This window comes from Vicugna pacos, chromosome 7 (assembly GCF_048564905.1).
Source record: "Vicugna pacos chromosome 7, VicPac4, whole genome shotgun sequence".
NCBI classification, from domain to species: Eukaryota; Metazoa; Chordata; class Mammalia; order Artiodactyla; family Camelidae; genus Vicugna; species Vicugna pacos.
This window is the reverse complement of record NC_132993.1, coordinates 48,510,479-48,537,686: the sequence shown is the minus strand read 5'-3', so window position 1 is coordinate 48,537,686 and position 27,208 is coordinate 48,510,479. Positions and strand designations below refer to the sequence as shown.

At 35.5% G+C, this 27,208-nt stretch overlaps 1 protein-coding gene across 4 annotated transcripts in view; it reads right to left on the bottom strand.

Moving 5' to 3' along the window:
• Positions 1–27,208, bottom strand: part of MACC1 (MET transcriptional regulator MACC1) — a 486,000-nt gene that overhangs the window by 116,408 nt on the left and 342,384 nt on the right. For all 4 annotated transcript variants that reach the window (XM_072964885.1, XM_072964883.1, XM_072964884.1 and 1 more), the window contains 2 exons: positions 6,062–6,184; positions 2,546–4,593 (listed from right to left, as the gene is read on the bottom strand). In XM_072964885.1, coding sequence (XP_072820986.1) covers positions 2,546–4,593; positions 6,062–6,176 — 2,163 coding nt within the window. In that variant the 5' untranslated portion in view covers positions 6,177–6,184. The remainder of the gene's footprint in view (positions 1–2,545; positions 4,594–6,061; positions 6,185–27,208) is intronic.

Here is a 27,208-nt window from a genome sequence, read left to right as displayed (position 1 = left end):
TAATTTATCAACCTAGGGATAATTATTCACTCTACAAACAATAACTACTTTCCTCATCAGAGGATTGACTATGAGATTCCTATAGAATGAGCACACAGATGTTGGTAAACATTATTCTATTTTTTAAATCAAAATGTGATTTAAAACTTCCCAGAACCATGCATATTGCATAAAAATGAGACACTACAACAACCTTGATCAAAGCGATTGTTATTTATGACTTAAAAATTAACTCTCTCCCTTCACCATCAAAGTAATTATGCTAAATTTAAATCACAAGGTATCAAATATAAAACACTTAGTCTTCACAATGCAAGATGGAAAAACTTCAGACTCTTTCTCCCTGAATTAGGCATCTGAGCTTTGTCAATCACTATGCATGTTTCAAATGAGTCTATGAGTTTCTCTTTTGCCTTGAATATATTTTTAAAGTGTGAGATTAGATCAATCTGTATCTCTTCTCTGTTCAAATGAACATGTTTGGTAGCCCCTCATCATTTAATGGCACTTAAAAGGTTTATCTATCACTATGAACAATAAGTAAAAATGAATGACCAAGTAAGGTAACTATTAAAGTCCATAGAGTGTTCATTCTTATGGAAGCATTAGAAGAACTATCCATGGTCTCTATACACCGACTATATTTATCCATAAATTTATGGTGAGGAGTTATGACCTCAGGAAGAAGCAGTGATGAGCCATCAGGCCCCTGAAGATGCTTTTAATAAACTGTGGAGTGCATTTAACTTATTCTAATTCCTTGTTTTAAGGGGAAGAAATCTGCACTTAGAGTTATAAAACTTGAATTTAAAATCCAGCTCCATAAAGTATAGGACTTCAGATAAATCATAAAATATCTCTATTTAATAACTTCTAAAATGGATATAATGTTAATACTATCCTATCTGAGCCCCTGTAATCATTATGCAAGTTGAATTGGATGCTGAAGTATTTAGATGTCAAGTTTCAAGTTAAGGACAGCCAGTCTTAATGTCTAGAGATGACTAAGAGGTTTAGAACCCACTATCTTTATAAGCTCCTTTCCAGCTGCCCCAAAGTAGTACATAATTGAAAAACATGTACACTTACTATGCAAATAGAGTTTCAAGAGATAGCTACAATACCATATGCTTCAATGTCTTCTGGTCAGATACTCAGGCTTAAGCCCCTTCCATTGAGAAATCCTGAAGCCTCCACTGAATTTTTAGGAACTACTCCTTTGAATAAGCTCTCCACCAGCACTATCTAGTTAGTCACCAAAACAACTCAATTAATTATCATAAGCCAACACAATGTAGGTAAAACTAGCTTAAACTGTCAGAACACTCGACCAATATAACCTTTTTGGCCACTAAGAGAAATGAGAAAGCAATTTTCCAGTCAAATGTTCATGGGTCCATGCTGAACATGAGGTAATGAGCTATTGCAAAATGCATGTGCAGCTTGAACCAGGTAGATCAGCCAATGACTGTAAATGATCCAGATTAAATGAGAATGCAGCACACCATTATAAAACTCTCCACTTAACAATGGGATATTGGGCTTTAAAAATTCAACCCATCTCAGTATCATTGTAGAATCATAAAAATAATTGAAGGAGTCTATAGTGTGGCTGTGGAACAAAACAGGTTTCAAATCCTACCTCTGATACTAACTGTTAGACCTTGGGCAAGTTGCCCAACCTCCTAAACTCAATTTCCTCTATTTGTAAGATGAAGATACTAACTAGACTTACCCCACAGAGTTGTTACAATGGCTAAGTGACATAGTGTATCTAGCGTGTTCCACACAGTGCCAAACACACAGAGAACCCTAGAGGAGTCATAGCTATCATTATTATTATTTATACAGTCACATTTTAGCCATTTATATATATATATGTTCTTGGTTTTTTTCTTTTAACTTTTACAAAATACTGAATTTCCACACTTAAGGAAAACATCTTTTTTATAACTCTCTACTGAGCCTTACACTAGAGTGAATGCTATGTTGGAAAAAAAAGAAATCCTGAGAGTCCCATTAAAACATGAGGAAAAAGAGAATTAGCAACATCATTTTTGGATTTGGATACATTGCATCCAAATATTAAATTGCTAAAGTTAAGAACACTGATGATATATGTTCTAAAAACACTAGAAAGTGAACCCATAGCAATGGCTAAATTAACTAGTTTTTTTTCAGTTTCCTCTTATTTGCTTTCATATTATTGGAGCTTCCCTGATATTTTAAGAGCTACTTAAATATTTGAGAGAGGAAAAGAAGAGATTTCTTAATAGTTATATTCTAGCACAAACAAAATATTTAATCTTCCACTAAAGGATAATCCTTAGGGGTCTAGTTTTTGGGAAAGTCACAACAGAGTGTCAAATCTAAGAAATCAGTTATATGATCTACTACGAAAAGCTCTATATTGGCTATACAGTGACTTCAACTTATTTAAGAATGCTGAGAACTTTTAACTACTCTCATATGTTTACTTATAAATATTGCCAAGTTAATAAAGCTCTCTATGGTAAATAAATTACTGTGATTAAGCAATACTTACCACAATAAGTTCATAAAGAAACTTCCTGGTATTTCTATCTGCATGACAATCTTCCTTTAACTTCTTTACAACATAAGAAACTTTTTCTGATTCTTTGTCTGCTTGTATTTGATCAAAGTCTTCCAGCATCAGATGTGAATAACCCAGGACATTAGCTAAAACTTTCCAATCATAAACTTTTTCTGACACCAAGGTCAATACAACTGAATAGATATAAGTCAGCGTTTTAAAGGGCAGGGCAATTTGTTCAAGAAGATTCCTGGTTGTGAAGACACTATCTGACAGAGACATTATTTGCTCCTTTGCAATCATCTTGATATTTCTGCAATGTATAAGTCCAATCTTACCTCTCAGCACTCCTACATACCATTCTTTCACCTTGGACTGCCCAATGGCTTTTACCTTACCTTCTCCAAGAAGAGCTACTGTGTCACCTTTGAAATATTCGAGTAAGTAGTCAATTTTGCTTTTCCTTAGCACTGTCTTTAGGGTTACCCCATAGTTGGTAAAGTTCAATTGTGTGTCTTGAAATTTGGGATATTTAACATGCACACTTGGTAATAAAGGAGCAGACTTGATTTCTTTCTCCTTCTGCAAATCACTTGGCAGATTTGAGAGCCTTTTTAGGTTTGGGGCTGGATCAGGTGTAGTGATAAAGAACTGTGTAAGTAACCCACCATTGGGAGGCTCCACCTGAACACGGAAAACAAACAAGTGCATTTCTCTGGAGTCAACTAAAGAAAATAAAAATTGTTGATGAACTATTTGACCTGATTGCAACTGCTTTTGTTTAATTTCTTTCCTTTTTCCTTCCACCTTTACTTCAAAATCAGGATCACAAGAAAAGACAGAAATACTTAAATCTTGTGGCTTTTCAAGTAAGAAGGAATGCTTTCCCCACAGCTGAAACACAACTGAAGACATATTTTTTCCACCCTTCTTAATATCAGAGATTGTAAGCTTTCCTGGCATATAACTGTGTCCACAAACTGTGAAAATAGCCGTGAAACTGGGATGGATATATCTGGGCCCATAAATTCCAATTGAGGTGGTTTTGTGGATATAATCCCAAATGGTGGCAGCTGGTGACTGAGTACCTTTAGCTAGTGCAGCAACAACAAGATACATCATCTGACTCAAGTCTACTAGTTTGACTTGGATGGTGTCTTTATAAATGTAGCAGTTGTTCAATACTTTGAAAGGGCCTTCTTTAGTCAGGCTGTGTAAACACACTATTTCTGTCATGACTTGGCTGAAAGGATCCTTTTTCACTTCAGCCCCGATTTTCATTTCTAGCGAAATGGCTTCCATTGTGTTAAGGTTACCTAACATGATTTCCAACAGCGGGCTTATAGTGCATGAAAGATTATGATTAAGCATTTGTGGAGGATCTAGAAAAGCCCTTAGAGATAGCTCTTGGAATTCTCCCACAGCTACATGGCCTTGGGGCACATGAACAGTGATATCTGATTCTGGTAATTGAACTGACCCTCCTTGGTGGTTTAATTTGCAAACTATTGTGGTCTCTGCAACTTGTGTTTGGGCCCATCCAGGACTCTGATTGATTGTATTCAAATCCAGGCAGGAGCGGGCCAGCTGGCGTTGACTTAACCAAGCCATTTTATAAGCCTCTCGATCATTTTGAAGCCATTCTAAGTCTTGTTCTAGGATCAGGTCAGAGTTATGTATATTCTGATGAGCATGTGTTGTGTCATCTAAAATGTCCAAAAGTTCAGAGACACTTTTAGATCTTCCAGACTTCCTTGAGGAAGACTGCCTAAGCAATTGATGCACATCAAGTTCATCGCCGGAGGGATCAAAAGAATTTCTAGTTTCTATTTCTCTAAAAAAAAGAAAAGGATCCTCCTTCAAGATGGAAATATTTTCTCTCTTGTGGTGATTTCTTAGCCGAGTTATATCATCCAAAAATGGGTTAGAAGCAGACAGTTCATTCCAGAATGGATTCATAGCATTGGAAGCATTATTCCCATGAAATGTGACATCATCTGGCCAATTGAGAGGCAAACTTGGGTCTGGAAGTTCTTGTTCTTTAGACAAAAACAAAGCAAAACAAAGATGAAGTGACATTCTGAGATACAACCAAGATTACTTTTTATTGAAGCTTAAGAATTCGAGTGATTATTTGCTTTTTGATCTCGAGTCTAATAAATACTACAAAATTAATTTTAAATCCAGTCAAATTTTCATGTTGTGAGGAAAGAGAAATTATTCTGCTAGGTTATTTTGACCATGTGTAATGTTACTTTATCTTAAGACATGATTTATAAACAAGTGTTTATCAATTTAGATAATAATCATTTAATACATCTTCTTGAAAATGGCCCAGACTACATATACTTTGCCTTAATTGTTTCATATTTCATTTCATGAAAGAATACCTCTGAGCAAACAGAATAATTCAGTCAGTTATTCAGATTTTTCGAAACATTAAGTGGTTGGTCTCATTACATCTAGATTGTTTATTTACTGTTTTTCTTTCTGATAATAATCAACATGTGAAAAATATCAAAAAAATCTGTGAACAGCTAAAATAATTTTTAAAACATAGCATGCCAAATTAGACAATCATGCATTTCTTAGATCATTTTTTGATGATGTTGTACTGATAAATTTTAGTAAATTGAATTTTTTCATGAAAAATGAACATTTCATGAAAATAAACATAGAAAAAATAGAGCAATTAGATTCGCTACTTGAAGGAATTCACTGAACCTTTTTTGAGTTTAAAATGGTAAAGAACAGTCTTATTGCCACTATGAAATGGAAACACTATTACTTTGGAAAGTGAGCATTTTAAGAATTAGCAACACTTTAAAATATTTCTATATCAACTATAATGAATTTCCATATATTGCAAAAATATTGAAGCATTTTTATGTTTAGAGCAACTTATATGTGGTCATTTTGCAATATATGTTGTGACAATCATTCTGTGGACTTTGTGAAGCTAGTGCAGCTTAAGAGAAAATGAGTAAAATAGAAAAATAAATTCAAGTAAGCTTTCAGACTTTTTTGTTTGGTATATATAGAACTATATCTTGATTGAAATGAGTCTCAAGTGTCATATATTTAAAATTAGAAGACACATTTTGAAAAAGAAAAGTTGCATTTCTTTTATTTTTACACTTTTCTTCTAATCTAGTTTCATCTAACTCTCTTAGAACTTAATTTTCCTCTGAGAATCAACTCAATTCTTTCATACTCCATTAGGATTTATTAGCCCATTCTAAACTACAGAGGTCTCTTTAACCCCCAAATTAATTGTATCAATATACCACTCATTTAGTAATGAGGTTTTACCTCCTCATAATACTTATTATAATCAGTTGGTTGAGTATTTCATTTTATCCAACTTTTTAATGATGATTTAAGCATATCTATGATACAGTTGGGATTTTACAATTCTTTTAATCTTCCGTAGCACTTTCCAGAAGTAGTCCTCCAACAGTTACTGCTGATAGATGGAAAAATTACAATAGTTATAAATTCCTGTACCTGTAATAGTGCAATTTTTTGAGGATTTTTGGACTTCCATGTCAAACAAATTTCCTTCAGATCTACTTCGTGAAATTCTTGGTGCCCCAAAATGGGCTTTTTCACTGGTGAACATTATCCCACCTACAAAGTAAAAATATGTGCGTGTGTATATATACATATACATATATATATACACAGGTTGGCAAAGAAACAAATTCAAAGTAACCCAGATGTTTAAATAGAAAACTGTATGTAAAAATACTCTGCATAGGTCCTCTACTTCTGGTAGGATGCTGGACAAGGACAAGATATCTTGAAAGAGGTAGTAGCATTCCACTGGAAAATGCTCAGAACCTGGATTAGTACCAATAAGCAAACTTAGAAATGCAGTAGCGATCCAGTAAAAAAGTAATAATGAAAATCCCAAGGATAACAAAAAGAATAGTTGGTTGAAACTTCAATAAATAGACATTCCCTGTCTGTTTGGTCATTGAAAGACTAAAAACCACAAAACTAGAAATTCTTCCCAAGTCTTTCTTTACATTCAATGCAGTTCAAGAAAAATCACCTTTATTTATATGTGTATGTTTGTAACTTCTTGGGCTATTTTAAAATTTGTGTGGAAACGCAAAGGGCTGCTATTCAAGACAACCCAGAAGGAAAACATGATAGAAGTGGCGTGTGCCACCAGATAACAGTATTTATTATAAATAGGTGCTAAGTAAGACAATATGGATTTGGCACAGAAATAGACTAAGGGCACATAATACCCCCAGAAATAGACCCACTCTCTTAATGAAAACTTGATATATGACAGAAGTAGCCTTGCACAGCAGTGTGGAAATAGATTATTCAAGAAACAGTGACGGTACAATAGGTTGTCCCTTCTGAAAAAAGTTACGTTGATCATACGCAAAAATCTATTCTAAGAGATTTAAAAACTGGAAAGCAAACTTTAAAACTTAAAAATAGAGTCTAAGGAATTATCTTTATGCTTTCTGGAAATAGAAAATTTCTTAAGCAAAGTACAAAAACACAAAATGCAAACTATAAAAAAAAAACGAATAAGAAATCTTACATATCAAAGGACATTGTTCACAGAAGTAAATGCACAAGCCAAAAACTGGGAGAATATATTTTCATTACACATGACTAAATAAGAAAATATATCGCAGACTCTCACAAATCAATAGGAAAAAAAAATTATAGAACATTTTGAAAAAAATCTGAATAAGCATTTCTCACAAAAAGTAAACACAAATAAGCCCTAAATATATTAAAATATGCTCAATTTGTCATAATCAGGAGAATGCTAAGTGAGACCACATGAGATACAATTACCACTCATCAAATTTCCAAAAGTTTTAAAATCTGGCAACAGTAACTACTAGCAAAGATGAGGAGCAAAGGGAAATTTTACACACATCCAGTGGAAGTGTCAATAAGTACAACCACTTAGAAATCAATCTGGTATTTCCAGGAAAGATGCTTACAGCCTAGTAGACAGCATTGCCAATCCCAAGTATTTGTTCTAGTAAAACCTTGCACATGTGCACCGGACAAGATATGCATGAATGTTCATTATACTATAGTAACAAAAAACTAAAATTAATCAAAACATCCTTTGCCCTATGAATGGATAAATAAATTGTGGTGTTGTAATACCATGGAGTACCATGCAAATATGAAAACATGAATTACAACTAAAAGCATCCATACGTACTAACTGTAGCATAGCATTGCTGAGCCTCAGCCTTCTTTGCATATATGTTTTCTTTAGATCCTATGACAACACTGAAAAATGGGTTATTTTAAATTAGATTTTTTAGAGTATAAAAATGAATCTCAACAGTGGGGACATAACTAACCTATGTCAAATAGCTGGTGAGTAGACTGTCCCAGACATAATTACTCATGCATGTTATAGCTTCCTCTTATTACCCATAATTCAGGCCGCCATATAATTCACCCCTTTACAGACTCAAGGTTCCCAACAGTAAATTCTGAGATTATACCACCTTCCAGTTCCAATTTTCGGTCATGCTAAACCTTACTTCTTGTTCTCCTTCACACGTTAACTGCACCTCTTTGACATCTGACATGTCTTTTTGGCTATACACTACTTTGAAGTTCTTGGCATTTTATTTCCAAAAAGTTTATTTTTTAAAAGAAATTAAAGGCCTTCTCTGGTATATAGTAGGAATTAATTAAAGAGGAGGGGGAGAAGAGGGGAGTAGCAGGGAGGAAGGAAAAGAAAAGAAAAAGAAAGGGAAAGAAAGAAAAGGAAGGAGGGGTCATGTTTTCCAAACATAATGAATAAACAAATGCAAAGATTCTCTCATAAAAATTCAAATGGTAAGTGAAATGAGCCAGAAAGAGAAAGAAAAATACCATATAATATCACTTATATGTGTCATCTTAAAAAAAAAGGAGACAAATGAACTTATCTACAAAACAGAAACAGACTGACAAACATAGAGAACAAACTTAAGGTTACCAGTGGGTAAAGGGGGTGGGAAGGGATAAATCGGGAGTTTGAAATTTGCACCTCTTGGTGAGTGATGGAAATGTTAGCTATCTTGATTGTGGTGGTGGTTTCATAGGTGTATACATCTATCAAAATTCATCGAATTGTACATTTGAAATATGTGTAGTTTACTGTACAAAAATCATACTACAGTAAAGGTGTTAAAAAACAATGCAATAGCAATTTTTTTCTCAGATAGGTGAAACTATATGGAAAGATTGGGTGAAAAGCAGAATTATGTACTATTCAATTTGCACTGAATCTCAAGTTTCTTGGCAAATTCTCAAAATTCTGTGGTTGATTTTACCAAACATAATGTCCAAAACTAAAGCTCTTAGCACACCATAGGTAGCCAAAACTTTAAAATAGGAAAACTAAGTTCACATCCCTCTGCAAAATTAAACAAATCAAATGAAAATGAGAAAAAATATTTAAATTAAAAGATATTTTTCAAAAAGATAAAGTAAATTTTAAATAGAAAACCAATTTATACAGAAATCTACCTAAACTCTTTAATTTCTTGGTGAGAAGAGAGAAGAAAGGAACAATTTTTACCCAGAATTCTTCTGAGGTAAATAACCCTTGATTTAAAAAAAATAGTTATAACCCAGTGGAATACAATTAGAAGTTCTAAACCACATAAGAACCAAGAATGATGCCTCATGCAGCTATGCTCTTACAGGATCATAACATCTCAGAACCAAAGGCAGGAGGTGGTTGTTCACTGCAATTTGTGGAATATCACTCTTGTCCAGTTACCCAAGTAGATTTTCACTGTCATTTAAACTAGTGGTTCTAAAATTCAACCATATCAGAATCACCTGGAGGTTTGAACAAACACCAAACAAAACAGTTTGCTGGAGCCACCCTAGTGTTTTTGATCCAGAAGGTCTGGGGTTGCACCTGAGAATTTACATTCCTAGGAAAGTGGCCAAGTGATGTGATGCTGTGGTTGTGGGGGCACATTTTGAGAATCACGTTCTACAACCACCATGCTTATTTCTTTCCCAGATAGATTTCTCCCTATTCTCTGGCTGTTCCTACTATCCTCCAAGAACTCTTTCTTCTCCCAATCATTTTGTACACACACACACACACACACACCCCTACCTCTCAGAAGGCTTCGTCCTAAATCTTAATTTTTTTTTTCTATAAATGCAGGGAGAGGTGGCATAAGAGAAAAGCCCTTGACTGGAAGGACCATGATGCTGGACAGTACATGTTTACACAGGTGCAAATAGCACAACCCACATTTATCATTTCCTTGAGATTTCTTCCAATTAAACTTTATACTCTATTGCAATTGCTGTCCAAAATGGGAATTTTTTAAACTTTGTCTAAAGAAGCATGAGTCAGTCTTTGTTGGAATGAGTAAGTGGGAAAAGAGCAATCTACTACTCACTCAACTGGGGACATGTTTTTGCCAATATGCCTTTCACAACATAATTATTCTGATTCTGCATGATTCATTATTTTTTTCCTTAAAGAACTGATGAATAAAGTTTTGATACTCATTTATTTTACTGTTTAAACTAGGCCTTAAGTAACCAGGAATAGTTACCAACTGTACAACCTAGAAAAAGATTCCAGATTTTGTTTTGGAGAAGAGTAACCAGGGAAGCAATACCATTTAAAAGAATTACCCCTTTAAAAATGTGTCCATTTGAAGTCATTATCTTTGTGGTAGTCATTATACACTGAAGATTGCTATTTTTAGCCCCCTAGTAGGTTCAGAACATTTTCCAACTAGTCCTTGAATACCTCAGATCTCCTTTATGTTTCTATGACCTGTACGGCATTTAACTCTTGACCTATGTGACACTAAAAATACTTCCATGTAGTCTATAACTCTTATAGGTGACAGCAGATGCTAAAATGTCAGAGGAGCTATTGCACTGGTGGACTTCATCCCGACAAAGACCAAACCTACCAAAATAAGTTTTGTGCTCCCTTATAAACACAATTGGTGTAAAAGGCCTGAGTAGAACACAGAAGAATTGTAATCAGCTGATGATGCTCACCTGGTGTGATTTTACTGGACATTTTCATGGTGTGTGTGGCCTCATTGGATGTTACCCCAGGACACCTTCTGATAGGATATTGGGCACTCTCTGATTGGTAGTGCATACATACTTACCACTAGCTATTAAATACTTTGAGCGTTACCTTTGGTCATTATAACCAAAGATTTAAAAGACCTGACAGGGAAAAAACATCATCAGTCACTTTTCCTAAGAAAAATGATTTTACAAGATTCTCCAGGGAGGGCAGTGGGGAACTTCTGGTGCATTAAGCAGAATTAGTAATGCACAATAATTTCTGTGCATTACCAGTTGTACTAACTCAAAACATCCTATCAATTCATCATCTTGTTAATATCACCATGTCAAGATGTCCATCAGGTACTTTTTATTTTATCACGCTTCCATCACTGGTTGAGCTGAAGTTTCGGAAAATTACAATAATTGTGCAAGATAACATCATATTAGTGAGCACAAATCAGAAAGGGAGAAATAGTAGATTGGAAATGGTTTTATGTTCAGCTGAATGATGTAGCCAAGAACTCTTCCAAGAAACCTTAGTCTGGAAGGGAAAGTGTAAAGGACTCTAAACAAATACACAAAAGGAATATTTCAGGCTTGAACAATAATAAAAAGTATCCATGATGAGAGCTATTATTTAAGAGCTTGCTACATTCCTGGCACCTTGCATGAATTTTCTCATTTATGACTTGCAACAATTCTAGAAAGTTGGTTCTACAGGTAAGGAAATCAGGCTTAGGAGTTTATTTGACCAAGATTATAAAGGTACTAAGCAGTAGAGCCATTGTTTGAACTAAGGGATATAAGACTCTAGAGAACAAGCTTTTGAACCCTACACTATGCTTTCTACCCATGGATATGAACTTCCCTTCTTTTAAGGGAAGTGAGATTTGAGACTATGCTCAGGCTTGTTGCTGAAGAGTACCATCAAGCCCCAATTTTGACCCCAGGAGATCTTCACCAAGTTCACAGCAAGGCCCACAACATGAGTGTGTGAGCCATGCAATCACACAGGGCCCCATTCTCAGAATGCTATCTTGAAATAATTACTCTGTTTGAACAAGAGGTCTCATGTCTTCATTTTGCACTGGGCAATGCAAATTATGTAGTATTTTTTTGCTCCTGGAGTCAGCAATCCTTAGCCTTCAGGGAGGGTGACTACAAGTTTCTCTCAACCGACTTTCCGTTTCCACACTTTGACTCATGTGGACTTGTATGTTCTAGCTCTGGATGGGGATCCAGAGCAGCACTTTCTCGTGAAGACCCAAACTGCTAAGCTAAAGACTGGACTTGCTCCTTCCTGTGAAAATTGAAAGGAGTAGCTAAAATATAGACCTGAACAGAAGATCACTCTACTTCTGCATATTGCAGCTATGACATGGGCTGAAATTTTCCTGAGATCACAGTTGTGTTAATGCTTCCACACAGAAGCATATCGTACTAACCTTCTAAGCCATAGAGCAAGGTTACTACTTTCATTGTGGAAAATATTTAATGAATTTGCTATCAAATACATGCTGTTGCTGTGTAATACTGCTAGTGATATGTCTCTCAAGTTTAACTTCCAGTAATATATGCTCCTAACAAACCCTGGAAGAGAAATTAGCTACAAAACCTTTTTTTATGCATGTTGACACACACATAAACACACACTCTCCCTCCCTCTTCCTTGGTTTAAAAATAATTTGAGCATGTTTACAAATACTCAAATAACACAATGCACTTAAACAACAAGTGTACATTACTCTTCAGTAAAAAAAATGTTAAAAAACAAAACAAGTGAATAAATTAGGGTGACATTTTCAGAGAGTTGGTAAGTAACCAAACAAGCTCAACTGTTGCAAGAGTTGTTGGATATGATGATGGGTGTATAGCAGTGACATTAAGCCATTTTCTTTGCATCATTCAATGCAAGAGAAGTTTCTTGGTTTGTATTTTTCAAAAAGTACAGAGGTCAAGTACTGATTCAGAAGGGGTGGAACTATAGTTGGATCCACAGAGTGACTATGAAGTTGAACCTGTAGGACTTGACTTGCACGGACCTTTCCAGGCCCTGAGCCTAATTCTATGTTTGTTTTCTTACAAGCTTTATACCTGACAAAACCCCACCACTTTATAATACTTGACATCATGAGATCTCACTGTTTTTCCCCTATCAACAGTGTTTGTTTGCTTTTTCTTATATGTAAATTCATTTTGGCAAAGTACAAAGAATTCAGTCTTTGGAGTTAGAATTCTCTTGCTTCAAACCCCTGGGAATAAACTTGGGGAAGTTACTAAACATTCTGTGACTCTGTTTATTATCTGTGAAAAATAAAGAAGAATAATGAGTATTATTATCATTGTTGTTGTTGTTAATGAACCAACAATTCTTCACAGTGCTGCATTAATATTCAAAGAAAATACTGTATAAAAAGTGGCAAGACTAGGTGTTCCCTTCCTCCTCCTCTATTCTCTCCTTCATATTACTACCATGCATATAGAAATAATTTCTCCAACTGAGCCCATTCCAGAGCTTCTCCCCTCACTCCAATGGCCTGAGACTCTGACCTCACTCTCTAAGGGAAAAAAGGACTGCTGACCAGTTGTGTCTTAGGACCCTATCTCCTATTTTTCATTCTTCATAGAACATTTTAACAGGTATTTGCATCACTCCTGCCAAAAAGAGTGCTGGGCTCATGACAACAGAGGCACTGGGGGGCAGTAGGAAAAATGCAGGCCTTGAAATTAGACACATGTGTGTTCAAAGCAAAGCTTATAAATAAACTAGTCTGAGCTTCACTTTCTTAACAATAGAGTATAAAAATATCTAATTTAAAGTTGTTTAATGGTATGGGAATTACATCTCAATAAAGACATTTTTTAATAAAAGTTGTTCTAAAGGTTAAACTAAAAACCATAAATCATAATTCCCCAATTAACACGAATCACTGCTTAAAATGACTGTTCTTGTCTTATTGTTCACATCTGTGCCAATTTTCTTGGTTTCAGCATGAGTAACAAGTGGCTACTGACAAAGGTACTTACGGAATATTGGAAAAGAGGAAGCATTGTGGAAATTTAACTGCTGTTTTAGAGTGATTGATTATTCAATTTGATAATGCTCTTTTAACCTCTCTAAAGAGGATAATTGAAAACTTACTGTATTTTTTCTTCCTAGATTTTATCAGTCCTTTTGCAACAAAATCTAATGTTTTTTCAGCCAACATTTACCTTACTGTTACTAGATCAAGTTAATTATAAGAGTCCCCATATTCTTTGCCAGGAGAAGAACACCCTCTGACAGACATTTTGTGCACACCAGTCTTCCTGGGTTTGAACTTAGAATGCCAGTGTCAATCATTTACAGAATGGACAAGTCTACCCTCTTAACTTCCCTCTATACCCACTTTGGTAAGAGTTTTTATCATAAATGGATGTTGAATTTTATTAAATGCTTTTTCTGCATCTATTGAGAAAATCATATGGTTTTTGTCTTTTGTTTTGTTGATGTTGTGTATCACATTAATCGATTTGCATATGTTGAACCATCCCTGTGACCCTGAGATGAATCTGACTTGATCTTAGTGTATGATCTTTTTTATGTGTTGTTGGATTTGGTTTGCTATTTTGTTGAGAATTTTTACATTTATATTCATCAAAATTATTGACCTATAATTTTCTTTTTTGGTAGTGTCTTTGGTTTTTGAATCAGAGTGATGGAGGCTTCATAGAATGAGTTTGAGAGTATTCCCTCCTCTTAAATCTTTTGGGAAAGTTACTTATTTGTTTTTATTTCTCTCTTCTTTCTACCGTATTGATAAAATTTTCAATATTCCCTTTAGTTCCCTATTCCAGGTTTCTAAACATACATCACATTTCTTTTCAACCTCCTGGTGAGACCATGGAGGGTAAAAAGTATCAGTCCTCCCTAAGAAGTAGAAAAACTGAACCTGAATCACCAAAACAGGGTTATTTGTGCAGAGGTCTATAATTTGCTATCATAAGGACTAATATAAGAGTGACAAATTTCTCTTTAAAATTCTACCAATATCTCAGCCACTTATCTATTGTAAGCTTTTATATAAGACTATACTGAAACATTTATTATTCCAAAATATACCTTCTGGTATTCTAATAACCAAAATGAGCACTGCAATGAAATACAACCAAAGAGACATAAAGTAATTGAAAATGACATGTAATCATGGAAGGGAGACCAGAAAACAAGGAAGGTTCTTAGGATTAGGTTCAATGTCCAACCAAGCTAAGAATGAGATAGCATTTATAAAATATATGGAAGAAAACAGAAACTTTCCTTTAAACAGATTTTAACCTACGAAGAAAAACTGAAAAGAAAATCAAGTCTTCTTAGTCAAAGGGAAGATGAAAACAAAGAACAAAGTGAAAAAATTTGCTTTTAATATTTTAAAATCACTGTGAATAAAATTAGATAACAGAAAATAGAGACTGAAAACAAGAGAAATTTGGCAGAAGCAAGAAAGAGATCGTCTAATGTAGGTTAACTTAAATTTGCAGAAATTAGTAATAGCTAACAATTACTAGGCATACTCTGTGCCAGACAATGTTCTAAGTACTTTACATCTGTCATCTCCTCGAACTTGCATAGCAGTGCTGTAGGGTATGTGATATTATTGTCTCCATTTTGCGGTTGTGGAAACTGAGATATCTAGAGATTAATTTACTTACCTAATACACAGCTAGGAAGTAAAAAAGTCAGGAGCCAAAGCCCAAGAATCTTGCTCCAGAGTTCATACTCTCAACGACTACATGCCGAGGACACTGTGAGCAATGTCCCTGAAGACCCTAATGTAGAAAGCCTTTGAGTAGCTCTCCTGAGGGACCAGCTATAAGAATTGCCACCACGTGGACAGAACTCTTGTCATATCCCTAATGGTGTTCTAGTTCAGTGAAGCTCTGCTCATTGATCACTTGCATTGTTGTCCTTCCTAACTTCCTCATGTTGCTTCTTCACAACCCTTTGCAATCTAAGAGCATCTCTGACTCAGGCGGAACTTGTGAACAAGGGGAAATTTTGAGTTTTCCAGTATAAGTAAGATGAGGCATTTACTAACAACATTCTAAATGATTCCAGAAAACTTCAACAGAAAAAAAAATTGATCCACGAATATAAAATATTTACTTGCTCTACTAAATAATTAAAAATCAAAATAAATTATTATCTTAATCAACAAAACAATGAGCCATGTGAGTTTATGGCTGTGATCAGGATGGAGAACCAAAAAAATGTAGCATCCTATTAAAAAGTGGATAAAATAATAAAATAAGTGAACAGGAGCCCAAAATAATGAAAATGTACAATCAATCAGTTATATTTAAATCCACCAGGAAAGTTATTAAGATACTTTGTGGAAGCATTGAGAGTATTCACTTGAAGAAAACAAAGATGTCCAAGGACTGGTTTGAAGCACTTGGATGGTTCTGTTTGCAAAAAAGTAAAAATGAACTTATAAAAATTCCTTAGGGAATCTAAATTATAATTTTTTACATTATTCATAAAGACATTCATCACCACACAATTTTAATGCCAAAGTTAATTAGTATAAATATCCTGTAATGTAGACAAAGTTGAATAGATTATGAAACATCGCCTCATTAGAATATTAAGCAGTCATTAAAGATAATCTTGATGAAAGTATGTTTATAAGACTATGGTGAAAAAGAAAAATTTAAACGTAGTAGAAACCCATGAAAAATCATTAAGAGAAAAAAGACTGTGATATTCAAAGACTGACACATTCATGTATGTGTTTGGTGGTAACACTCTTGATACTGATTTTCCTTTTTCTTTTCTATATTTTTCATTATATTATTGATTACAAAAATACATAGAGAAGGCAATAGTAATTAACTCATAGCTAATTTCTAAAGAGGGATATGTTTAAAATAAAAACAGGATGAAGAGGAAACCAGAATGGGAACAAAGAAAAATTCTTAAAATTTATATGAACACTAATATGAATTAATATTTCATGGCAATCCTTTGAATCCAACAATCCTTTCACCCTACAGGACCAGCTGCATACTGATCCTACTACTTTTTTACTACCCCTCAACTGCCTCCCCTGCAAATCTCTCTTACTCTATTCATAGCTTAAATGACAATAATGGTCATTACAATCATATTCCTGCGTGCCCCCTTAACTCTCCAAATATTCTGCAAGTTTCTTCTACTAACCAGTGGAACCATACCTTGGTGAAATCCAACACTCCACCTACTTACAATAATCCAGAAAGCTTCTTGTAGCTTAAGAAAAGCACACATATTAACCACAAGTGGTTAGCTCTTAATTTTGCCAGGCAATCTTATTTAATGTGCCTGGCATATGTATATATATAATCCCCCGTTCTCCTTTCTTGTTGAATCTCCAACATCCTTCTCGACTTTCAGTTTTAGCTGATGATCTTGCTTCATGTTGTATTGAGGATTAAAAAAAGAATCAATCAGAGAGAATTTCCACCTGTTCCTACCAATGCATTTTTTGAACTACCTGTATTTGGACCCACATACTTGGGTTTCTTTCCTATTACTGTGGATGAGTTGGTGGTGCTGGCAGCCAAGTCCCTCTCCTCTGCAGGTATGTGAGTCCCATTCCTACTTACCTACTCAAAGAAATGCATCAAAAACTCTCCATCTTTCCTACATCACAAGTGTGTTCTACTCTACTGCATCTTTCCCATAAGAATAAAAACATGCTGATACTTTTGACATCTTAAAAAAAAAGCCAACCAACCCTATCTTGACCTTAGTTCACCCCTTAGATCTCACCCTAATATCCCCCTTCCCTTTACAGCAAAAAATACATTCTCTCCTTATCCATAATTATGTTTTCCTCTCTCTCATCCCCTCCAATGACTTTTACCCATTCCCTGCTCCACCAGAAATGCTCTTGTCAAGGTCACCTATGATCTCCCATTGCCAAATTCAATGATAAATTTTCATTTCTTGTCTTACTTGACTCATTGATATCATGTGATGCAGCTTAGCATTCTCTCCTTGAAGTAGATTATATCACTCAGAGCATATCATTCATGTGCTCAAATCCTTGCAATGTCTTCCTTTCTCAACCAAGTCAAAGTCAAAGTCATACAACCTATATGGCTCTAGTCCAAAACATCTGGCCCCATTACCTGTCTAAGATCATCTTGTATACTTTCTCCTTCTTCACATGACTAGAGCCACACTAGCCTTACTTGCTGTACTTCAAACACAGCTTCACGGCCTTTATGCTTGCTGTTTTCTCTACCTGAAAACACTCTCTCCCCAGATATCTATGATGACTTCCTCAGCATCTTTAGATATTTACTAAAATAACACCTTATAAATGAGGGCTTTCCTGGCCTCTCTATTTAATAATTCTACACACACTCCTTGTTGCATTTCTTTGCTGTATTTTTATACCACTTTTAATTTCTAATATTATATATATATATATAAAATTAATTTTGTTATGTCCTATCTCTCCCACACTAGAATGCAAGCACCATATGGTGAAGATTTATTCCTTTGCCTATTTTGTTCATTGTTGTATCCTTAGAACCTAGAACAGTTTCTAGTATATAGTACATACTCAACAAAATATGCAGTGAAATGAAATAAATGAATGCATTTCCCCTTGAAAATTGAGAAAGAAATGAGCTGGATTAACAGACCAAAAGTCATGTGCCACAAATCAATGGAAGTCTGTGAAGGTTTTCCAGATGGTTTGCAAATCTGCCACATAGGCAGCTTACATGAATGGCTTTCTTGAAAGAAATGCTCACCACAGTGTGAAAGCTCTGGGAAGACAACCAAGAAATTGCATATTTAAGTTCCACCATCAAGTAGTTGCAGACCTAAGTGAGAGAGGCTGCCTGCAAATATGAGGTGCAGGAAAGAGACAGAAACATCTGGTCTCACACACACACACACACACACACACACACACACACACACACACAGACAGAAAAAAAGAGAGAGTTCCAGGAAAGTTTTCTACCTTCTAACCTATATTATTATCCACGCTATATATGAGGATTAAAGCACCTCAATATAAATGAGTAGACTGGACAATCACAAACATTTTCAGTCTCCTAAATCATCTTCAGATTTGTATATTTGACAGCTAGTAAATGTCTGGATTCTTTCTAGTCTTTACATCCATCTGTGAAGATTAGAATAGCTATTCTTAACCTAGCCTGATTCTCCAAGCTCACAAATACAGTTACACAAAATTATATTCTAAATAAACCCCAACTGGCTATAACAAACTCTTAGCTTGACTGAGGCCAGTCTTTTGTATTCCAAAGTAACTTAATCATAAAAGAAGGACATCTATGATATGGAATAACTACATAAATATGTGGTACTCTAAAGACAGATAGTTATCTAATTTGACATGTGATAGCCACAGGGTCAGGCTTAAGATGGTAAAAAATAAATCAGGACTCTTTTATATGTTTGTTCAAATATATGTATACTATATCATTTTTGTCTCCTGAGTATCAAAGATATTTACAGTCATGCCACATTAAATGGTTAATTGTGAACAGTTTTGCCCTTTGCTTTGTTTGTTCAAAACATTTTAATTCTATTACTTTAATTACTCTTTAATGTTTGTATAATATTTAAGGGCACAAATTAATTAATAAATTGTTACTGGATCTTGACATTACATAAAAACTTTTTCTCAATACAAATTTTTCACAACTGACAAATAAATATGAGTTAAGGCATAACAAATAAACATTCCTCACTGTTGATTCTTTTTTTCAGAAAGGAATTGGCAGTATCTTTTTCCATTCCCACAGCCTGCACAGATAATTCTAAACATGAAAATTCTGGAGCAGTTCATGGCTTCAAAACAACAACAAAGCCAAAATCGGTTAGTTTTTGTCAAAACGATAAAAAATGAAAGATTTCCAATGCGAGGTTTTTTTCTAATAATAACCTACGTTTTCATTTTTGAGAGCCTGCTTGTGAACTGTTAATGACAGAATGATCAGTGATTGTACTCCTGTGACTTCTGCTCTTACAAAATTCAATTTGATACTGACAAGAAAAATGAGTATTACTCCCAATATTTGCTTTCTGTTTTGTGAAAAAGAAAAACAGTATTTCCTTGCAAAACACAAGTGGTACTGTGACACAAAGCCCATAAACAAGGGAAGGTATTAAAAACTTGGAAAACAAAGCAGCAATATTTTATGAATGACTTACTCACCTCTCTGTCACACCAGCTGCCCTAATCTGAACATTCACCCTTAGTAGACTTTATCAATATCTGCAAATTACTAGCAGTAACACAGCTCCTACTGTATCACTCAGGGTCCAGTAAGGAAAATAGAAACCATATGAGGTCTTTCAAGGAGAGGGAAGTGGAAGTCTGAAAGAGGAAAAAGCAGACTGTGAACTAACCTAGATATTGAAACCTGCAAGAAGCAGCTACTATCCCCAGGGCCAAGGAAACAAAAAAGAGAAGATAGTAGATCCCAGGAGCCCACTTGCTAATGCATTTGTGTGATGCCTCTAGAGATCCTGGAAACACCAAGCAGGGGCCCCATGTCAGCACTTGGACCACAGTGAAGATGCTGGAAAGAGGTGGGCTGCTGGAAACATAACTGGACCCTGTGTAAGTGGTGCTGGAACTGCTGAGGAGGTATCACTCACTAGAACTGAGGTTACCAAGGGTCTCTGTTGCAGGGCTTGGTCCTGGTATAGCCAAGGGTGTGCCACAAGGTGGATGCTGGAACCAAGGAAGTAATCTGTACTATGCTACTGGAACACTGGCCAGAGGAAGCTTGGAGATAGTTTTTTGCTACTGCAAATATAGGCCCAGAAGCTGAAAACAGGAAGTGAGTCACTTTCCCCCTCTTTCATTTCTCAGTCTCTTGCTAGGACCTCCCATTGGCAAGACATAACTGTAATCTTACTGGCAATAAAAACCTGGAAAGGCAATCTGTGGGGTATCAGAAACATACAATATATAGAAGAGTAGAGAAGGGGAGAAATGAAGGCTAAGGGCAAACAGGCAAATGGCTCAAGCATCCTATCTTCTATGCCATTTTTTCTGTAGTATTTCTTTAACATGACTCTACCTAAATTTGCTAATGACAATTTGGCATCTCATTTCAATAAACTTACTAAATAAATAAATAAATAAGAAATAGACAAGGATATTATATATATATGATGTAATATATAACTGTGATTTTAAACTACTGATTTTATTTAAGCCTGCTATTGAAGTAATTCTGATTTGTCAAGTTTATTAAAGGCACATTTACTAGATTTATGCAAGTTACAAAATATCTATCTTTACTTACTGTCATGAAGCCATGTTAATATTCTATTTAAACTTTCATAATTCTGTTGACATTCCACTTTATGATGTTATTGAGCAGGTAATTTATGCAAGAAGTACATAATCAAGGAAAATTTATTACCTTGTGGTACATTAAAGATGACCTCTAATTCAATTCTTTGCTATCCACTCATTGAGATTCCCCTTGGGTCTAGACTGGCTTTAGTGATTTGCTTGACTAATAGAATGTAGGAGGAGCAACGTTCTGAGGTTTCTAAGTCTAGATCATAAAATATCTTGGAGCCTGTGTCCACTTCTCTTTGAAAACTTCCTCTGGGTGAAACCATCTGCCATGTAAGAAGTCTGACTGCCCTGAAGCTACCATGCTGGAGAGACTACATATTGGTGCTCTGGTCAACAGTCCCAGCTGAGCCCCAACTTTTAGTCATACAAACAAAATGCCAGGAGAGAATGTGAAACCACCCTGAACCCTCCAGTCTGGCCCACCTGCAAGCTGAAAGCCACAGTCCATACTATGATGGGCAGAAAACTGCCCAGCCAATCCTACCTAAATCTCCCAGCTATCAAATTATGAAATACAATAAAACATGTGTTTTGAACCATTAAGTTTGGGGTAGTTTACTATGTAGCAAGAGATGATGAAGTATGGTCTTTCTAAAATATATACATTAAAGCAAAGCATCCATGTTAAATGTAGCTAGGTTATGCTGGTTAAAGTAATTAAATCACAAAATACTATATTTATGAAGCTTCAGGGATGAAGTATTTCATACTTGCTGATGAAATTAAAATTATTCCAGTATTTGAGGGAACTGCTTTCTCAATGTGAAGCTATAGCAAGTTGAGCTTCTGGCCCATCACTGTGATGAGTCCCTTTATGGCACTGGGAGGGACCCTAATGTTTTTATGTTTATAATCCTATATTCTTTTTCTCAAAGATTCCCCCTTCCTCAAGTTATATGAATTTCAGGCCCTACAAAATAGAACCTGGCCCTGGAGAATACACATTAACAATCATAAAACTCTTTTAATCCTTCTCAGTAATTTGTATTTTCCCTAAGAAAATAACTCAGAAGGAAGAGGGATAGCTATATTTATGAAGCTCTCTATCAGAGCATCATATATAATAGAAAAATAAACTGAAAATAACCCAAATGTTTTATAATGGATGAATAATTGAATAAATTATAAGCTATCAACTTAGAGCATGATGTTCTTTTTCAATAAAATAGTTGCAAAGTCTCTAAAAACACAAGAAATTGTTTATAGTATGTCTAAGTGAAAAAGTTAATCTTAAAAGTTTGTATAAACTATGATTGTAAGTGTAAAAATGTATATATTACAGATAAAAACTGGAAAGAAATTTGGAGAAGTGAAAAAATAGTTACGTTGAGGTGATGGTCATAAGATGCAACTTTGTCTTCAATTTTTCTTTTACTGACATTTCTCCTCTAAGTTGCATCCCATTAGAGTCATTCATAAGTGATGCAAGTACTCTCAGAAATCAGCTTCTGAGGTATTAAAAGAGATACCTTGTAAAAGCTACAGCTAAACTAAGGGAATTACTGTAATGTCCAAAGCTAGGGAAAGCAGACCAGGTTGTGGAGGACCACTTCTCACTTCTTTGCAAAATGTGACGTGGAAAAAGAAACATGTCATTAAGAAGGTAAACTCAGACGCTTGGGGAATTTTGACTTCTTTCTATTCCCTTTTCGCCCCATGAATGGCAAAGTAAAACTACGTGGAGCCAGAAATAAAAGAGCAAACACTGTTCTCCATCCTTGCGTCTGCTATCTTTACACAAATAGGGAGTCACCTGCACACACACACACACACACACACACACCTTTAAGTAGATATTAAAGAAAACATTAGCTATTGTAACATTTTTTGGATGTTGTGGAGTGGTAGAACAAAAATAGCAAGATCTAAGGCTCATCTGGTTTGTGACCAGCTGGTTATATGACCTGCAGTGATTCCTTGCTTACAGAGAGCCTCATGTCTCCATCTGTAAAATGGGGGAAACTTCATGATGCAATCACCTAGATTCCATCTCCTATCACCATCCTCTGACTCAGTTCACAAAAATGAAATTGGGTCCTTTCTAAAGCCAGGGAACTTGTGAAGCAATGCTGCTCTGTAGGGTTTTATCTCTTCTTATATAATAATTTTAGATCATAGAATTTTAGATGATACAATTTTAGGTGATAGAAAAGAATCGAAAAGGAAGCCAGATTCTGACACACAGCTTAGGGGTGACACAGTCAAGGAACCCAGCTTTTATTCTTTTCTCCAAACTTAGAAAACTGTACAACCAAGCAATGGCCTCCTTCTATCTTCTTTCTTTTTAGTTTTTATTAGAGATAAATACAGGGAGAAATATATTAATCTGCCTCCATGGCAGGGGTTTAAAGAGCCTTTAAGAGGCTCACTCCTTTCACTGAGTCACTCAGGTGCTGGCTGAAAACCTGCTCAACCTATGGGCTCCTCTGGCTGAGGTCCAATGGGCAATGATGAAAGCAAGACCATGTCAGGAACTTTATTTCCACACAAAACTTTATTTTTTCTGAATTCATGGACAATAAGGAAAGTCTGTCTTTCAGTTGTTCTCACAATGTGAATTTAAAATTGCCTACCTTGTAGTTTCCATTAAATTCATGCCAATCCTAGAAAAGAGAGTATGTGAGCAATTCACAGGACTCAATTCTTCCGGGCTTATCCCTAAATCAATTCCAATCAGAAGGCAGGTTTAAAAGTAAAGCATATTCACTATAAAAATAAAGGTAAAGCATATTTTTCCAGCCTGTTATTAAAATGGACTTAACAAAGTGATGGCTTGACACTGCTTCTTGGTCTTTATTCCTGGTAAAGATGAGATGTGACCACATACGAAACTTCTCTATATTTTTGTAAAACTGTAATCATGGAACTTGCCCATTACATCATCATTTAGAGCCATGTATGGCAAATTATTCTCAGAGTTTGGGATAGGAAAAGTTTCTTCCTCCTAATATTAATGTTTTCTCTTATTAAAAGACTAGTATCCCCTCATGTTTTGGGTTTTACCTTGGCTATTCGTGTAGCATAGACTGGGTTTTTGTGCATTTAAAGCAGCTTCCCATATCCCTGCTTTTTTGTTTGTTTGTTTAATATAATCTCCTCCCTCAACCCACCATATGTTGTCATTGTTATATGAGGCTTAGCTTCTACTGTTAATGGTTTTCAATTTTATTGTATATGTATTTTTGTGATTAGACACTTTACTTCACATTAGGGAAAGGTTGTACACAAATATACAAAATGTGTGTTGGTATATGTGTGTGTTGTATGCGATACATATTATCATTAATTGTCATACAAAACATATCTTTTGAAATGAAAGCCTTTAGCAATAACTTAACTGAATAGTTTCAAACATAATTCTCACATGCATTGAGAACCTATTTCTTCAAATGAAATATTGGGCAAAACTTAAAGAAAAAAATTTGGAAAATAAATAGATAAAAGCAAATTTCATCTGGTTGAAAGGTAGGAGGACAATGGCCAACCACTCTCACTTTGCTAGCCACCACTTCCACTGCAATGAGGAGCTCTCGAGTCACTCCACAAAACTCACCGTTTTCCATGAAAACTATCTATTAAATTAAGTTATTTCCTTTTATAAATGTGGAAACTGAGGCTTTGAAGTTGTGAGTTATCTAGAAACACTTACCAAGGTGGTGATCAGGTCAGCACCAGTTCTCAGGTTCCCCAATGGCCAGATGTTTATTTTTGTCACAACAGAAAGGTCAACCCCAATACTGGCTTAAAATTAGAACTGTGGTCTTTCAAAAGAATTGAGTGATTTGGGATTTTGTTAAAAATTAAAGAGAGTCCAAGATTTTCTTACTCAACAAGGCATCAAACATTATTGTCTCTCTTTTTCCCTCCTCCTAGACCCACCTGCGGGAAGATAGGCCCTCACCTCTTTTCAGGTTTGCTTTCAACCGGTTCTGCGCCTTGCCTATTCCTTATGCAAAACTAATGGATTTAAAATTTTGGCCCTCTGAATAAAGAATCATGTGGCCTTGCATTTTTTGTGTATTAATTAAGCATAGCTAAGATAAAGAAGATTCTGTGGGATCTTAGTGACAACTTGTGTTTCTTTCTTAAACATTTTTAAATGTTGACTTTACTCTGATTTTTAACATAGTACATATCAAACTCTTTTGTCTCTTAGTAAAACCTGCACATGTCCTTGTGTACCCGCTATCAATAAACTGAGGACTGAGTAAACTTGGAAGCATGGCTTATTTTACAAATGTCTCCAGACAAAAACTAAGAAAGGAGAATATAATTGCATGATGCACAAAGATTTCAGACAAACTTTAAATATATCATGTAAAGTTTAAAAAAGCCACATTTGAGTTGCAAAGTTCAAAGTCATTATTCTTCAGACTCAATTCCATATGAAACAGAAAAATCTGAATCAAATTTTGATCATCTAATAGTAGACGTAACATCATGGCTTTTAGGGAAAATGCTTCCAAAGCTATAGTTTATTGTTTGCTTTCATTTTTATCTCTTACACTACATAGGTTTATTTTGTCCACTAGAATATATCGGTGATTTCATTTATAGAAATACTTATTTAATAAAAACCATTTCAACATAAACAATTTCAAGAAGAAAAATATCACTCTCTAGTGGTGAAGCCCCAAAACACCAAAGTCATGAGGGCAGACTGCCTTCCAGTTACTGCACTGACTCATCCAGGTAGAGAAGGAAATAAGAGGAAGGTCTGAAGTTTGGATATTAGCAAAAAACCTCAAGAAGACTACTTACGTCTGGATGTCCTTGAGAGCAGAGGATACCTGGGACATGGCAGAAAGTGGTGGGAAGAGAAGCAAACCACTGCCAAAAAGATATTGATCAAAGCAATGCCTGATCCTCTTTCATGAGTGCTGGGAAAAACCTGGCACTAATTAAACTAGTGCCTGGGTAAAGTCCCAGGGGCTTTTCTGAACCAGAATTAGGCACTGGATCCAAAGGCAGCATGGGAGATCATGAGGGATTAAGAGCCAAGTGTATCATGCTAGTTCAGGGTATAAACAAAGCAGGACTGCCAGCGACTCAATTTAATGGATGTTAGTCTCCTAGTGGGCAGGAACGGATGAAAGGGAATCAATTAGCCAATGTAAACATTTAAGGCTTATCCAAACAAGTGAATATTTTGTCCAGGCTCCACCCTTTGATTACTAAATCATGTCTTGATAAGCTCCTGAAGTCTGCCCCTGATCCAAGCCTCCATTCTGGGGTTCTCCATTCAGATCTCAGCTTCATTTTCAATCTCTCCAGTTTCCTTCTAACAAAGGAAGATTTTTATAAGGGTTACCAATTTATAGTTCAAGTTACATTTATATTATCCAAATTACTCAATTGGAAGAATAAACTTCGTACAACCAAAGCAGTCTTGATATAGAACAAACCCTTCAAATGAGAGACAAAATAGGACTGAAAAATACTAAAAACAATTGACAAAACAATGAAAACAATGAAGAGTTTATGAAGAAGAGAGATCTTTTACTCACTAAAGAACTCTTAGTAATCCTTTGTCCATAAAAGTATGATGCTGAGACTGCAGAGAGAGGCTCTTTTAAATTATTAAACAGTATAAAATACTTTTTAAAATGCAAAGCCCTGTATAAATACTAGGTCTTATGTGAGTTATTATCCTGGTGGCAGTAAAAATGGAGGATGGTAATAATAGTAATTTGAATTTATGGAGGACCTATCATCTTAGACACTTGTGTTTTTGAAAGCCAGTTCATTAATCCTCAGGACTATCTTAGGAGAAAAGTAGCCAATGTTATTAGCTCCTTTGGCAGATAAGAAATTGAGACACAGACAGATTACGTGACTTATACAATGCTTGTGCAAGAAAGCTGGGAGTAGAAGGGAAAATCGTTAGCTATGAAGCTGGGAATGTGATCCACAGATAAAGAGCTGGCAGATTTGACTTTCTCCTGAACAGACACACACACACACACAGAAAAGGCACCATCCCAGCCAAAGCTATGCAAAGCAAAAGGGGAGTACACAGACAAGAGACCTGGGAGATGTGGTAGAGTGTCAGAGGCAGCAGCTCAACCCAGGACACACTAGTGAAGTATACAGGTGAAGGGCTTGGCTTGCCTTGCTTAGCACCATGGACACTCTGGCATCCTCTTGTCCGGAAGCCAACTCCCTGCTCTAGCACCACCCTCCCCCACCACACCCCCCAACAACAACA